Source organism: Narcine bancroftii, chromosome 2 (assembly GCF_036971445.1).
Source record: "Narcine bancroftii isolate sNarBan1 chromosome 2, sNarBan1.hap1, whole genome shotgun sequence".
Taxonomy (NCBI): Eukaryota; Metazoa; Chordata; class Chondrichthyes; order Torpediniformes; family Narcinidae; genus Narcine; species Narcine bancroftii.
Genome location: NC_091470.1, coordinates 345,908,828 through 345,925,355, shown reverse-complemented (window position 1 = coordinate 345,925,355; position 16,528 = coordinate 345,908,828). Strand labels below are relative to the sequence as shown.

General features: G+C 46.0%; 1 protein-coding gene across 2 annotated transcripts; it reads left to right on the top strand.

The window, feature by feature from the left end:
• Positions 1-7,451: 7,451 nt before the first annotated feature.
• Positions 7,452-15,773, top strand: LOC138755743 (uncharacterized). Of its 2 annotated transcripts, none has more exons than XM_069922249.1 (2): positions 7,452-7,604; positions 14,408-15,773. In XM_069922249.1, exon 2 carries the CDS (start codon positions 14,761-14,763, stop codon positions 15,571-15,573), a length of 813 nt encoding a protein of 270 aa, XP_069778350.1. In that variant the 5' UTR covers positions 7,452-7,604; positions 14,408-14,760; the 3' UTR covers positions 15,574-15,773. The 2 variants fall into 2 exon arrangements, with proteins under 2 accessions (XP_069778350.1, XP_069778351.1); XM_069922250.1 differs by lacking the exon at positions 7,452-7,604 and adding an exon at positions 12,079-12,337.
• The last annotated feature ends 755 nt before the right edge of the window (positions 15,774-16,528 follow it).

The window sequence follows — 16,528 nt, the reverse complement described above, 5'->3', positions numbered from 1 at the left end:
ATTACACCAAGGAAGTCCTCGGTCACCAGCCTCAAGTGCAGCTTATATAAATATGTTATTGTTCAGCATGTTTCAAAATCTGTTCGTGAGCTCCAGTACCTGGGTATTGTGGCCAACAAGGATAATTTGAGCCTTGGTTGGAATCCTTTCTCATGGCTAACTGCTACATTTGGGGGGGTGGGCCACACTATCCTCCGTTGGTGGCTCGCGTCATTGCTTATCTTTGTAATTGTTGTTTTGATTTCTCTTTTTTCGCTCCCTCTGTACTCAAATACTGGTTAGGCCTCGCAAATGACAGATTGTGACCAAGGGGTGGGATGTAATGGAGGATTAAAACCATGTACCCAGATGCTTTTTGCTTATGTGGAACTGACGACACTGGGTCCACACGCAGGTCACCTTACTTTCAGAACTAGCAGATGTAATTAAACTCAGCCATGGGGACTTATCTGAAGATACACTTTGAAATGGAATTCCACTGTGAGGCCCAGGGAAAGCAGTTGTCAAATGCAACACTCTGAAATTGACGAATTGGTCACAACCTGTCTTGCTCGAGAAGTTTTAATAAGTCTTTGTATCTACGAGATAAACCAGGAAATTATAACATCCTGGTTCCATAATAATTAATCTTCTAAATTGTAGAATGTAATGTTCAGTTTTGATTTTGACTGACAAATATTAGAAGGAGTAGGCGCATGATTAATTGTTTTTGGGGTATATAAGCCTGTGGTCCTGCTGCTGAAGTTTAGATTCTCCGAGGGGTGGGAACATCCCTTGTCAAGAAGGAAGAACAGCCAGAGTCCAAGCAACGTCCCGGTCGGGGGAGGTGGAGAAGCTGCTACCAGCGCCCTGACAACCTACTACAAGTGTGCAGTCGTTGCCTCGCTTCGGCAGTTGGGACCAGTCCAAGCGTTGATAAGTATAGTTGGGAAGGGCTTGCATATTGTAGTGTGAAATCAGCTTTTGAATTAGTAATAAACATTTGTATAAACTGAACTGCTCTCGGTGTGTGTGTCTATTTTCTTTCGGTAGCTCAAACACTGTGACCAATCTAAAATGAACAAAATGAGAGGTATAAGTTTACCCAAGACAGGAATAATTTCTACCCTTCCACCATCAGACTCATAAATAACAGAGACTCATTTGAGCACTCTTTCCTCATTATTTATTATTGAATATTTATTTCCTGCATTGCAGTTTGTTTACATTTCTCATTTTTATATAAATATCTTTTGAGTACAGTTTTTTTGCACCACCAATAAGTAGAAATTCTGTCTAGATGAAGAAAAAAGAATCTCAGGGTTGTATGTGATGTCAGGTACTCTTAACAATAAATCAGAACTTTGAAGGAAGACAATAGTCCATAAATCCCCAAATTTTACCCGTTAATTGATTAGAGCATGAATTTGAAAATATTAAGGGTATGTTTGAAGGAAATTGCAATCATAATAAGAGATTTTAGTCTGCTTATTGCGTATACAAAACAGAATGGCAGAGGTGCTGAAGGAGAAGAATTTCTTGAATGCAGAACTAACTGGAAAAAGGCTATTTTACATTTGGTTTTATGTTATGAAGAATTAATAGGAGAACATCTGGTTATAGATCTCCTTGGTGGGGGGGGGGGGTCATGACTGCAATATGATAACATTCCATGGGTCCATCACCAGTGCTTTCAATTTAGAACCATAGAACAATACAGAAACAGGCCTGTTCGTCTGTGTAGTCCATTCCAAACTATTATTCTGCCTAGTCCCATTGACCAGCACCCAGACATAGACCTCTATATGCTCTCATCTCTGTATCTACCTTAATATTTTTCAGTCACCACTTCAGCTCGCAGCTTATTCAACATACTTACCATTCTCTGCACGAATAAGTTCCCCCTAATGTTCCCTTGAAATGTCTCACCTTTTATCCTAACCCATGGCTTATTTTTCTTGTCTCTCCTAACCTCAGTGGAAAATAAGGGGCAAGTTTAGAGACAATGGCAGATAGACAATACCCAGGTTAAGTAATGGTTCTTGTGGGTTATGAGGCTTTGCGAATGGGCTTCTGTTCATGCTGGATTCATTTGTACCCCCTTGTTGTTGATTGTTAATACAAGATCTGTTACTGAGAGGCGCATGAAGACACATTTGTCCTTTCATAATCGTATATTATCTTGTTGTAGTCTAATTAAAAATCTTTTCAAGGTTTTGTAAGTGTTCACTGTCATTTCGGCCCGTGATGATGGTATCATTTAGGTAACACCCAAATGAGAGTCCATGTAGTAATTTGTCCATTGTTGCTTGAAAACTCACAGGTGGTGCTGAAGTTCCGTAAGGCCTGAGTGTATAAGTGAATAGTCCCAGATGGGTATTGATGGTCACATATTCCCTTGATTTTTTTTTTGTCCATTTCTACCTGTTGATATGCTTGTGACAAATCTAGTTTGTGGGGCGTTTGGGTATTTTGAGTGATAGATTGATGGTGACTTTGTAATCGCCGCAAAAGCGAATATCACTGTTTGCTTTTCATACTGGTACAATGAATGTTGCCCAATTGCTGTATTGTATTGGTTCTAATATTGGTTCTAATATTCCCTTTCATAGCAAATAGGACTGTTCTAACTTTGAAAAATTTTGGTTCTGCATTATCTTTGAATTGCAGTTTGGTTTGAACACCTTTGATTTTCCCCAACTCTTGTTGGAAAACCACTGCATGGCTGTTGAGGATTTGGTTGAATTCTGGCTGGGAGGTGTCTGTGTGGTTTACGTTTAGTACAGAACCAATTTCCAGCCAGTCTAGGGGAATGTGTTGTAGCCAGTTTCTTCCAAAAAGTGCTGGTCCCTGGGTTTCTATGATGTAGAGAGAGAGAGAGAGAGAGAGAGAGAGAGAGAGAGAGAGAGAGAGACAGACAGACAGACAGACAGACAGACAGACAGACAGACAGACAGACAGAGACAGATGGAGGGAGGGAGGGAGGAGAGAGAGAGAGAGAGAGAGAGAGAGAGAGAGAGAGAGAGAGAGAGAGAGAGTGCTTTTGGTTGCTGTTGTTTGTATTGTACTTGGACCCTACATTTTCCAAACACTTTGATTCTGTCTCCTGTAACAGATCTTAGAGTTATTTCAGTTGTTTTTAACCAGGAGGCATGGTAGCAAGTGTTCCTTTACATGTTATGACATTAGGGACACCTCTGCCCCTGTGTCTAACTCTATCTTCAGGGGGAGTCCGTTTATTTTTAGCTGTATAAAGATTGGTGTGTTTCCTCCGTTTATTTCTCGAATGTATAATATCTCAGGAGCTGAAATTTCAGGAGTTGAAGGTCAGCCACTGGGCAGTTATCATCATTGTGCTAGGTTGCCTCTCCCTCTCTCTGCAATTGTTTTGACTTTAGCTGCCTGCTTATTTGCAGGCCACCTGTAGGAACAGACATTTAGTTTTATTATATCCTTCTGTTTTGCAAACGTTGCATTTAGAATTTTTGAAGAAATTTTTTTCTGGTCGGTGGTTGTATTTCCAACAATGAAAGCATTGTTGGAGGGAAGACCTCCCGACCAGTAGGTCTGGTGACCAACATCCAAGTTTTTATCTGCCATTTCAGAGCTGCAGGCAGTTCTGTATGCAATTTGCAGCTTAACATATTCATCCATTGATAACAATTTTTTCCTTGCTTGGTGATTTGACAGCCCCACCACTAATCTGTCTCAAAGTGCCTGATTTAGAAACTGCTTGAAATGACAGTGCTCTTCCAGTTTACACAACAATGCCTGGTATTCACTTACTGTTTCTCCTGGTCCTTGTTTCCTTTCATAGAATCATTGCCTTTCTGCCATATTCATTTGTATATTCATCGTACCAGTATGAAAAGACAAAGGAGGAAAAACCCAATACCCAACCCCAACCAACCAATTTTCCCTTGCAACCGCTGCAACCGTGCCTGCCTGTCCCGCATCAGACTTGTCAGTCACCAACAAACCTGCAGCAGACGTGGACATACCCCTCCATAAATCTTCGTCCGCGAAGCCAAGCCAAAGAAGAAAGAAAAAAAAGAAAGTTGAAAAGCAAACGGTGATATTCGCTTTTGCGGCAATTACAAAGTCACCATTAATCTATCACTCAAAATTCCCAAACACCCCACAAACTAAATTTGTCACAACCATCTCAACAGGTAGAAATGGACAAAAAAAAAATCAAGGGAATATGTGACCATCATTACCCATCTGGGACTATTCACTTATACACTCAGGCCTTTGGACAAATTACTACATGGACTCTCAGTTGGGGGTTACCTAGATGATACCATCATCACGGGCCGAAATGATAGTGAACACTTACAAAACCTTGAAAAGATTTTTAACTAGACTACAACAGGCTAATATACGATTACAAAAGGACAAATGTGTCTTCATGCGCCTCTCAGTAACAGATCTTATATTAACAATCAACAAGGGGGTACAAAAAAATCTGGGGCTTAAATGGTACCTTAGACTTGAGCATAATTCGTTGAATCTCTTGTCCCTGGATCCTCCTAGGTTAGTAAGGTCTGAAGGAGGTCGAATGTTTTGCTGCCCATTAATACTAAGGAAGAGAGCACGTTTGCAGTTTACTGGATCTTCCACAATATTGTGGGCTACACAGTAGTAGTTAAACTGTTCTATGTGATTATCCCAACTTTCTTCTGCTTTGTTGAATTCCCCAAACTTTCCCTCCGCCATTTTGGCATGCTTTAGCCTTGATCTTTTGGTGGTAACTTGTTGGGGTTGTTAGGTAGTCGTTTTCTACCTTTCTTCTGTTGTTTTCCTTTTCACAATTGATGCATGAAGTATGTGTAGGTTTCGTTCCTCTTCACCACTCTTTTGTATTCACTCACACAATTAAGATTCAGATCTGATGCTTTCTCATCCTTTACTTCTATTAGACTCACCTGGCTACTGAGACACAGGGAAGGGTGACATCATGACATGGGTGGGCTTGCATCCGATACTTGTGGTCCTGGGCCCAATGTAATCTTATTAGTTAGAAGAGGCCCAGTCAACATTTACTTCATGGGGGGGGGGGGAGAGTGTTGGGTATAAGCCCACCCACGTCATGACATCACCCTTATAACCCTGTGTCTTAAGAGAAAGGATGAGAAAGCATCACATCTCTGAGTCGTAATTGTGTGAATGCATTCACAACGGTTCTGTTCCTGAGTATTGTCCACAACCTGTGTGTCCATACGTCAGAATGTAGATAAACAATGGCAAATATTAAAAGATAGTGAAGAGGAACCTCAAAAATTGTACATTCCTGTGTGACAGTGTAAATAGATATGATTTTGGGAAAGGTTTGTTAGAGTAGGTCATATACAAACATTTTAAAACAGATCTTATTTAAAATACTGGAGCTCTGCTAATGCAAGACATGTCGGTGTCTCACAGCCTTTGCAAGAGCTTTGGAGAGTGCCCAAGAGACTTCACTAATGGATTGTTGTTTACAAAAAGGCAACAGATGAAAGAGCTTGGCAGAGCCGCCTTCTGCCTGGAAGGGAACTTGCTGTTCTAAGAGAGTCATGTGGTTTTGCAAGCAGAGAGAGTAAAACAGGCTTTCTCTCGGTGTGAGAGAGATCAAGAGAGAGATCACTTTTACAGTATTACAGCAAGCAACAGCAGCTGGGACTGGAACAGGACAAGCTGGCAAGCTTGTGGAAAACCCCATTTAGAAAACCCCATTTGGAAGACAGTTTGTGAGTGCTTAGTTCAGCCTGGTCAAAGCCCTTGTGGGTCATGCAAGAGGAGAGGACTGGCTGTCTAATATTTCACTTGGGAAAAGTGATGACCTGAAAGAAAGAGGTTATCATCTGGAGAACCCTGAAGAGGCAAGTTTCGTCAACAAGATATTGAAGTGGCTGATAGAACTAAATCAGTTGTGGATGTCCTGGAATAACAAATCTCTCTCTGAAAACTGAGTGGTAACCATTTACCTTTCAAGCACCAAACAAAGCCTGGTGAACTTTATAAATGTTAAATTCTGTGCACAGTATAAGAATTGCCTGCAACCAGTGAAATTGGAGGATTGAGAAGTGAGATTGGACTGTGAACCAAAGCATTTTTCCAAACATACACGTGCGCTTAGACTTAGAAGGGGGTTAAGTTAGATTAGTTAAGTCAATAGTGATAAGTTAAAGTGTGATTCTGTTTTCATGTTTAAAGATAATTAAAAGCAATTTTTGTTTAAGTAACCATTTGTCTTGGTGAATATCTGTTGCTGCTGGGTTTTGGGGTCCTCTGGGCTCGTAACACCTGTTTGTCATAAAAATAAAACTGGGAAGGTGGCTCAACTATGGCTAATAGGGGAATCAGTGATAACATTAAAACCATAGATGAGGCATAAACATTTGCTAAAAGCAGAAAACCTGAGGGCTGGCAGCAGTTTCAAATGCAGCAGTGAAAGACAAAAGATATAGTGTACAAGAATAAACTTGTGGGGAACATCAAAGCTGAGTGCAAAATCTTCTCTGCAGCAGCAAAAATTGGGGCATTCATAATGGGGAACAAGGAAATTCCTGACTAATTGAATAAATTACTTGGTTCTGCTTCACTAAGGAAGATGTGCATACATTCCAGGAATACTAGGGACCCAGTTGGATTAAGAATTGATGGAATTCCTAAAGCTGCAATGGCTAACGTTCCACCCCCCCCCCCCCCCTCATCAGAGAGCTATTCAAATGTTATTTGCAGGTGGAGCCTCAGAATGTATGAAGTCTGCTCAGAGCTACTTGTCCAGCCCTCTGTGTCAGGAGAAATTGTCCAGTTGGGAAACATATGGAGCCATACAAGTTCAGCACGATCTAACGCAACGCTGTTCTCCTCATCTTAAAGACTCAATCATGTAATTATGATTTCTTTTATGTGATTATGGGAAGCTGATGGCTTATTTAGAATCTTTGAACTAAGATGAAAAAGGCCCCCTGCTTATTTTGTATCATTTTGATTTCCAGTGAATCCAATGACGTTCATTTGCACCAAGGTCATAAGGATTCAAGTTACTCTCCTCCACTTCACCCATAACATGTGAGAGGTTTCTTAGTTCCCCTTACCAGATGTTTTGCCTTCCTTCCTCACCTGCCTTGGCCTAGGCATGAATGAGTTCAGATGCCCAATGTTGTTGACCTCTGAAATAGCCCAGGAAGACACCATTCGAGGGAAATAGGGAAGGACAATAATTATTCGTGTCTATTCTTCATTCTTCTTGCAATCTCCGGGGGGGGGGGGTTGCAATTGGACACCCGAGAACTTTGATTCATTTTGCGTTGGCTTGGCAACACTTAGAAGGATCCAACTCCCCACTCACCGGGGAGATAGAACCAGCATCGCTTATTATTGGAGTTTCCGAATAAACAAATAATTTCAGGGTTCATTCCCGACGTTTCACCAGTCAATGGACCACCGGAAGTGCGCAGGGTGGCGTGGCGGGGGGTTTCCGGGCTCTGTCTGTGCTCAGCGCCATGGCAACCGGCGCGACTCGCCGTGGGCCATCGCGGCGTCTTTCGTCATCCGCCTCTGACCGACGCCTCCTCCAATCTCCGAGGGCCGTGCGGCGTGACGTCACAGGGCGCCCCAGCCACCAGGCGAGCTGGCGGGTGAGCAGGTTCTCGGCACGCTCGAGTTAGCGTCGGCGTGTGTGTGTGGTGGGGGAGGGGCTTGGATGGAGGAGGGGGGGGTGGGGAGGGGGGGAGGGGGGGTGGGGGGGGCTGGGGTGGGGAGGGGGGGTGGGGGGGGCTGGGGTGGGGAGGGGGGGTGGGGGGGGCTGGGGAGGGGGGGTGGGGGGGGCTGGGGTGGGGAGGGGGGGTGGGGGGGGCTGGGGTGGGGAGGGGGGGTGGGGGGGGCTGGGGTGGGGAGGGGGGGTGGGGGGGCTGGGGTGGGGAGGGGGGGTGGGGGGGGCTGGGGTGGGGAGGGGGGTGGGGGGGGCTGGGGTGGGGAGGGGGGGGTGGGGGGGCTGGGATGGGGAGGGGGGGAGGGGGGGGTGGGGGGGCTTGGATGGGGAGGGGGGGGAGGGGGGGGCTTGGATGGGGAGGGGGGGGAGGGGGGGGCTTGGATGGGGAGGGGGGGGAGGGGGGGGCTTGGATGGGGAGGGGGGGGGAGGGGGGGGAGGGGGGGGAGGGGGGAGGGGGGGAGGGGGGGAGGGGGGGGGCGGGGAGGGGGGGGGGCTTGGAGGGGGAGGGGGGGCTTGGATGGGGAGGGGGGGCTTGGATGGGGAGGGGGGGCTTGGATGGGGAGGGGGGGCTTGGATGGGGAGGGGGGGCTTGGATGGGGAGGGGGGGCTTGGATGGGGAGGGGGGGCTTGGATGGGGAGGGGGGGCTTGGATGGGGAGGGGGGGCTTGGATGGGGAGGGGGGGCTTGGATGGGGAGGGGGGGCTTGGATGGGGAGGGGGGGCTTGGATGGGGAGGGGGGGCTTGGATGGGGAGGGGGGGCTTGGATGGGGAGGGGGGGCTTGGATGGGGAGGGGGGGCTTGGATGGGGAGGGGGGGCTTGGATGGGGAGGGGGGGCTTGGATGGGGAGGGGGGGCTTGGATGGGGAGGGGGGGCTTGGATGGGGAGGGGGGGCTTGGATGGGGAGGGGGGGCTTGGATGGGGAGGGGGGGCTTGGATGGGGAGGGGGGGCTTGGATGGGGAGGGGGGGCTTGGATGGGGAGGGGGGGCTTGGATGGGGAGGGGGGGCTTGGATGGGGAGGGGGGGCTTGGATGGGGAGGGGGGGCTTGGATGGGGAGGGGGGGCTTGGATGGGGAGGGGGGGCTTGGATGGGGAGGGGGGGCTTGGATGGGGAGGGGGGGCTTGGATGGGGAGGGGGGGCTTGGATGGGGAGGGGGGGCTTGGATGGGGAGGGGGGGCTTGGATGGGGAGGGGGGGCTTGGATGGGGAGGGGGGGCTTGGATGGGGAGGGGGGGCTTGGATGGGGAGGGGGGGCTTGGATGGGGAGGGGGGGCTTGGATGGGGAGGGGGGGCTTGGATGGGGAGGGGGGGCTTGGATGGGGAGGGGGGGCTTGGATGGGGAGGGGGGGCTTGGATGGGGAGGGGGGGCTTGGATGGGGAGGGGGGGCTTGGATGGGGAGGGGGGGCTTGGATGGGGAGGGGGGGCTTGGATGGGGAGGGGGGGCTTGGATGGGGAGGGGGGGCTTGGATGGGGAGGGGGGGCTTGGATGGGGAGGGGGGGCTTGGATGGGGAGGGGGGGCTTGGATGGGGAGGGGGGGCTTGGATGGGGAGGGGGGGCTTGGATGGGGAGGGGGGGCTTGGATGGGGAGGGGGGGCTTGGATGGGGAGGGGGGGCTTGGATGGGGAGGGGGGGCTTGGATGGGGAGGGGGGGCTTGGATGGGGAGGGGGGGCTTGGATGGGGAGGGGGGGCTTGGATGGGGAGGGGGGGCTTGGATGGGGAGGGGGGGCTTGGATGGGGAGGGGGGGCTTGGATGGGGAGGGGGGGCTTGGATGGGGAGGGGGGGCTTGGATGGGGAGGGGGGGCTTGGATGGGGAGGGGGGGCTTGGATGGGGAGGGGGGGCTTGGATGGGGAGGGGGGGCTTGGATGGGGAGGGGGGGCTTGGATGGGGAGGGGGGGCTTGGATGGGGAGGGGGGGCTTGGATGGGGAGGGGGGGCTTGGATGGGGAGGGGGGGCTTGGATGGGGAGGGGGGGCTTGGATGGGGAGGGGGGGGCTTGGATGGGGAGGGGGGGGAGGGTGGGGGGTGCGAGGTGGGGGGTGCGAGGTGGGGGGGGGCTTGGATGGGGAGGGGGGGGAGGGTGGGGGGTGCGAGGTGGGGGGTGCGAGGTGGGGGGGGGCTTGGATGGGGAGGGGGGGGAGGGTGGGGGGTGCGAGGTGGGGGGTGCGAGGTGGGGGGGGGCTTGGATGGGGAGGAGGGTGGTTTGTATGAATGATTCTTGTTTGAGTATGTTTCACATCTTTTGATCATAATGAAACATTGAATAGTGTACTGGATTCAGTAGTGTTCAGGGTTACCCTGGGAACTGTGGATGTTATATTTAAATCATGTGCAAACATTCACTAAAAATACTAACTCGTCACTAGTAATGCATTGCAAAGCCCTTCTTGATCACTAATATGTGAATGCAGATCCGTCTGTCCTCGAATGACCCTCAGCAGAATAAAACAATGGTGGGCAATTTATTTTTAAAATAAAACCTCACATTCTACCTTAAACAGTCATAAGTGCTTTGTGATTAGTAAGGGATTGCTTAAATTGGTAGGTGAGTGGGAAGGTTGAGAACCAATGCTCTAGACCAGTGGTCCTCAACCTTTTTCTTTCCACTCGCCTACCACTTTAAGTAATCCCTAGGCAGTCAGTGCTCTGTGATTCGTAAGGAATAGCTTAAGGAGGGGTGTGAATGGGAAGGGGAGGTTGAGAACAACTGCTCTGGACTTGATTGTTACTGAAATATTTTGCTTGAGAAAAAATGTCATTGGCCCATTTCCTTTTGGAGTTAGGAAACCGTGCACATAACGAGTCAATGAGGTACCCTGGTTGTCAAACCTATTCTTTCCACTCACATTCCACCTTAAGTAATCCCTTACTAATCACAGGCCATTTGTGGCATAGGGAATACTTAAGGTGGAATGTGAGTTTTTTTTTAAAAGTTGCCCACTCCTGATATAAAAGTTGCATTTGGTCTGGACCAGGGTTTCCCAAACTTTTTTTTTCCCTTTCCACTCACAGTGATTCCTATGCCATAGGTGCTCTGTGATTAGTAAGGAATTACTTAAGGTGGTATGTGAGTGGAAAGAAAAAGGTTGAAAACTACTGTTTTAATTGTACATAACTATCTTGTTATGCGTACTAATTCAAAACTCCAAAGGAAATGCGCCAATGACAATTTTTCTCAAGCAAAATATTTCAGTAACAATTGGGTCTAGAGCACACATGTCAAACTCAGGCCCGCGGGCCAAATTTGGCCCGTGATATAATTATATTTGGCCCGCAAGATCATATCAAATATGTATCAGAGCTGGCCCGCTGGCCCCCCCGCCAGTATAGCGCATGCACAGCTAATACTACAAATCCCAGAATGCTTTGCAAATGCGTTGGCGCCGGCCCGTCAGCCCGCTAATCGCCCCCACCTCCTCTCTTTACATTCATTAGCATCTGCGACCTGTCGCCTAACTCACATGTAATAAACCCCTTACAAAAAATGGCCAAACGAAAGACAGAAAACAGGACCTTTCAAGACAGGTGGGAGGCAAACTCTGACCCCAGAGTTTGATGAACTTGCATGCAAGAAGAGATGCCAAGTATCTGGTTTAGACCCAGGTGCATCAGAGTAAATCACAGTGTAGCAAGCTAAGCGTGGATTAATATTTTCTTTGGTTCACTTTGGACTGTTCATAGTTGAAAGATTGGATTTTCATTGAATCAAGTTGTTATTTTTTTGACTTGTTGGCTTGTGAAACAAAAAATACATTTAAAAGCTTAAAGGCTATAGAGAAATATTATTTATTGGATATTTTATTTCTCATTTGTTAATGCTTCTTCTGGAAAGAGTTTAACCAAAACTATTATTAAACATTTATTTTAATAAGAAAAAGTTTAACATTACATATGTTGAAAGAAGAGAAAACATCCAGATGTTGTTGAAAATTTTCAATAAATATTTAGTTTAGCCCATGACTTAGTCCAAGTTTTTAATTTTGGCCCTCTGTGAATTTGAGTTTGACACCCCTGGTCTAGATCAATGATTCTCAACCTTTTTTCCCACTCACATACCACCTTAACTAATCCCTTACCAATCACAGAGCACTTATGGCATGGGGATTACTTAAAGTAGCATGTGAGTTGAAATAAAAATGTTTGGGAAACCCTGGTCCAGGTGGTTATGTCATGACCCAAATTTACCAAACCCAGAAGGACTACATTCTATTAATGAAATGGTTTAACAGTCTGAGGATAATTTAAAAAGCAAAATTAAATGCTTTTATAAGCATATTGGCCAAAAGAAGGAGGAAAATAGAAAATAAACTGCTGGAGGAACTTAGCAAGCCTAGTAATGTCAGGTAAGCAACTAGATGCCTGATGTTTCAGGTTATGGTCCTGCATCAAGAAAGAGAAAATGTTGAGGGAAGGTATCTAGAATATATAAATGAGAAGGAGGGGTGAGACTGGTTGGTATTAGGTGAAATTAAATGAAGTGGGGAATGAAGGATAAATAGGTCTATGAAGGAGTGGAAATGGGGTGTGTTAAGTCAAAGGCTGAAGGGTGGAAATACGAGAGATGATGAACAAGTGGAACCAGATGGAGGAGAGAAAGATGAAGGTGAACCAAGGAAGAAGAGAAGCTGGAAGAGAAGGGTGATGGACAGAGAACCAGTGGTGAGTGTGCAGCCAATCTTGGTAACTCATTGGGAAGGAGTGGGAAAAGATGAACAAAGGGAAAGAGAACCTGGGTGAAAGAAACACAGTTGGTTTGAGTCGCCTGCAATTTGGAAAATTCAATGTTCATGCTATTGGGTTGAAAACAACTCGGAAGTTCAAAGTCACTGTTTTAAATAGTGGTCAGATGCTCTGCAAAACAGTTGTCTAGTCTGTGTTTGGTCTTGTTAATGTAAAGGAAGTCATGTCATGAGCATCGAATACCAATACTACCTTAACTGGTAGGACTGTTTAAGTCCCTGAATAGTGGTGATGGAAAAGGTTGGAAGAGAAATTGCTGGGGGATTTGTGGGGGAGGGGGGCGGGAAGGTGGTGGTTGTATGTGGGAACTGATGACTATACTAGGGGTTCATGTAGGGAATGGCTTCTACAGAAAGGAGTCAGGAGGAGATGTGACTGGTGATGGGATTCCTTTGGACCTGGTAGCAATGGCTAAGGATGATATATTGAATGTTGAGGCTGGCAGAGGGTGGAGGGGTGTGATAGCACTAAAGAGACTTTAGCCTTCAGGAAGGGAGTTCAGGGTTGGTGGTTGATTGCCGATGCGCAAGGAGTGTTCCATCAACTGCAGCAGAGAGGAAGGGACATTTCTGGATAACATAGAACATTTTGACATCTTAGAGCTGAAATAGTCATTTTAAGATTAATCACAGAAGAGAATAGAAATTGAGAAAAAGGGATGACATCCTTACGACCATAAGATATAGGAGCAGATATAGGCTATTCAGCTATTCAGCCCATCAAGTCTGCCCCACCTGATCTATTTTCCTTCTCAGCCCCACTGCCTGGCCTACTCCCCATAATCTTAGACGACCTGGCTAAATAAGAATCTATTAATCTCTGCCTTGTAGGATATAGGGCAGGAGAAGGTATAGTCAATGCAGCTGTCGGAATTTGTGGTAGATATTGGTGGCAAGTTTGTGGCATGAGATGGAGACAGAAATCCAGAAAAATAAGTGTTAAGAGAGAATCTATATGAATTTGAGGTCAGATTAGAAGTTGTGGCAGAGATGATAAAATTGATGAATTTCACACAAGTGTAGAAAACAACTCTTACTCTGTCTTCATTGTTATGCAGAAAGAGTTGGGGAAGGTGCCAGATGAGGTTTGGAACAAGTACTATTGCACTTAACGAATGAAATGACAATCAGAGCTAATCTCCCTAATCAATTATAAGTACTTGTATATCTGGTCTCAGAATACCTTACCCCACTACTGATGTCAGGCTCACGTGTCTATAATTTCCCAGATTATTCTTGGAGCTTTGAGTAATGGAACAACATTAGTTAACCTCCAATATTCTGGTGCTTCACCCATGACTAAGGACAATTTAAAAACCTCTGGAGGAGCCCTGCAGTTTTTGCACTAGCCTTCCTCAAGGCCCGAGGGAATATCTTGTCAGACCTTGGGGATTTATCCACCCCATTTGCCTCAAAACAGCAAGCACCTCCTCACTATTCTTTTGCCTTTCTTGTATCGACTTTGTATCCATTTCACGAGTAAATAGAGATGCAAGAAATCCAGTTAAGATCTTCCCATCTGTTTTTGAATGCATAAATGACCACACTCATCTTCAAGAATACCAATTTTGTCCCTTTTTACTCTTAATATATCTGTAAAAACCCTTGGAATTTTTTACACTTGACTGCCATTGCAAACTCACTGAAAACTCTTGAACCAGAGGTAACAATATCAGAATAATGCATTGGCCATTTTGGACTAGCATGAATAAATATTTAATCATACATAGAGTGATGAATTGGAATTCTCTTTTTAGGAATGCTGTCGAAACTCAGCTTTGAGCTTATTTAAAATAGTGATTTTTGTACATCAAGGGATTCAAGGAGTAGGGGAAATGTACAAAAATATGCTGTTGAAGTAGATCAAGCAAAGCTGGTTAACATGGTTGAATGTCCCACTCCTGTTCCTACTAATGTTCTTATGAAAATGTATTTGTTGACCAAAAAAATCAAAAAATGCCAATTTACATGAACTTCCTCTCATTCTCAGGATGAATCTTCACCATTGAAGTGAATGGAGTGACTGAACTGTGCCAGATTTATCCTTCCACAGGTTTAAGGCCTGGATTTTCTGACGCATCTCTGAGAAACATTTTTAGCACTGGAAAATCCAACATCAGGCTGCAGGCATTTTAACAATAACATTTTAGAAAGTGTGTGACCTCCATCGTGATGTGTGTGATCCTCAGCAAGGCATTTCTTCAGAACAAATGTGTCTCAGAATATTGAAACACTTTGTTCAGAACAGTAATGCCATGGTATATTGAATTTGAAAGTGGCTGCTTATTTTATTTAAAAAATTAAATCGATTTACATTTCTAAAAATGTAAAAGGATTGCCAAAATGTCCCTGCACCCACAAAAATCATTTCAGATCAACCCCTCACTTTATTCTGCCAGTGGCAAAGTGGAAAACCTTTGGAAGTACAGGATCGAGGTTGATTCCTGGAACAATGGCAAGAAGAAATTAAAGCTAAAGGGCAAAGAGCTGCAATCTGTTCCCCGGGAGATATTTGACCTGAGGGAGCTCCAGGTGCTGGAGATGAGCCCGAAACGGGAAAGTTGCTTGAATTATAGGATGGCAACTGTTCCTCGAGAAATTGGTCAGTTGAGTGGCCTTACTGTGCTGAATTTGGACACCAATAAACTGCGGGAGATTCCACCCGAGATTGGGGCTCTGCAAAATCTGGAAACCCTGACCCTTAGTAACAACAACCTGAGCTGCCTGCCCACTGAGATGGAGAAGCTACAAAAGTTGCAAAACCTACACTTGGCCAATAATAACTTCCTGGAGCTCCCTGTTGAAGTGTGTCAGCTCCGCTGCTTGACATTTCTGGATGCCTGCGACAACAAGATAAAGTTCATCCCCCACAGTATTTGCAACCTGGAATGTTTGGAATCTCTGCTCCTTTGCTTTAATGCATTGGAAAACCTTCCTGACTCCATCTGCAGTCTCACAAGCCTGCGCACACTCTGGCTGGGTAATAATAACCTAAGGAGCCTGCCCGTAGAGTTTGGACACCTGGTCAACCTTGAGTGGGGCCACAGCTGCTCTTCTTTAAACTTTGAGGGCAATCCGCTGGAATCACCCCCTTCTAAAATATGCAGGGGTGGACCTGAGGAGATCAGACATTACTTTGCTATGTGGGATGAATGAGGCAAAGTAACCAGATCAACCATTTGGCTAATTGAGCTAGTATTTTTAAAATGTAAACTTTATTCATTTACCTGTATGGTTAAATGGGTTACCTACCTCCATGAACTGCTAACATCTCATGATTATTATCTACATAGGTTGATGATATGCAATTTTTGTAAATGGAACTAACAAATGAGAGAATATACAAACATCAAAAAGACATGTGGTAATTGAAATAAAACGCGAAAGTCTGCAGACACTGTGATTGAAGTAAAAACACAATACTGGAGAAACTCAGCTGGACAGGGTACTTTTTATACCAAAGATACATAACCAATGTTTCAGGCTTGAGCCCTTCATCAAGGTATGACAAACTGGTAGCAGACCCCTGAACAAAATAGTAAGGGAGTGGTGGTGAAAAGGGAAGGAGCACGGTTCCAATGGCAGGAGGTAAAAGGTGGATAAGGGAGGGAGGGCACACCAACAAGCAGGGGAAATAGAGATCGCTCTGTGAAAGGAGAGGGAAGGCTGGAGGAAAGAAGACAGAAAGGGAAGGGAGGGAGAATGGATAGTAACCAGAGAAGCTGATGTTAATGCCATCCAGTTGGAGAGTGCCCAGATGTAATTGAAAACTAGAGAATTGTGTTATGCTATATTAAGATTGTCTCGTGTGAACTGACTTATTTGTATTATAAATGTGGTACTCCTGATTGCAATGTAGGAGAGGAGAATTATAATTGTTTCTAGGGCATTGTGAAGCAATTAGCTGTTTGAGGAGGGCAGCATAAATTTGGCATCAAGTTCTTGGTATGGCATACCAATAGGTGTTTCGGAAATGCATTTGTGAGAGATTCTGTTCCTTCCCAGGGCATCACTCAGCTAAGACCTCCTTCAATCAAAATAAGATTAAAATATTAAGTTGTTTTGATTAATAGTCATGGAGACTGTCTCAGTGCAAGGTTCCAGAAGAGCT

Coding starts and splice junctions, on each gene's coding strand:
- LOC138755743 (XM_069922249.1), top strand. CDS start 14,761: ATGTCCCTGCACCCACAAAAATCATTTCAGATCAACCCCTCACTTTAT.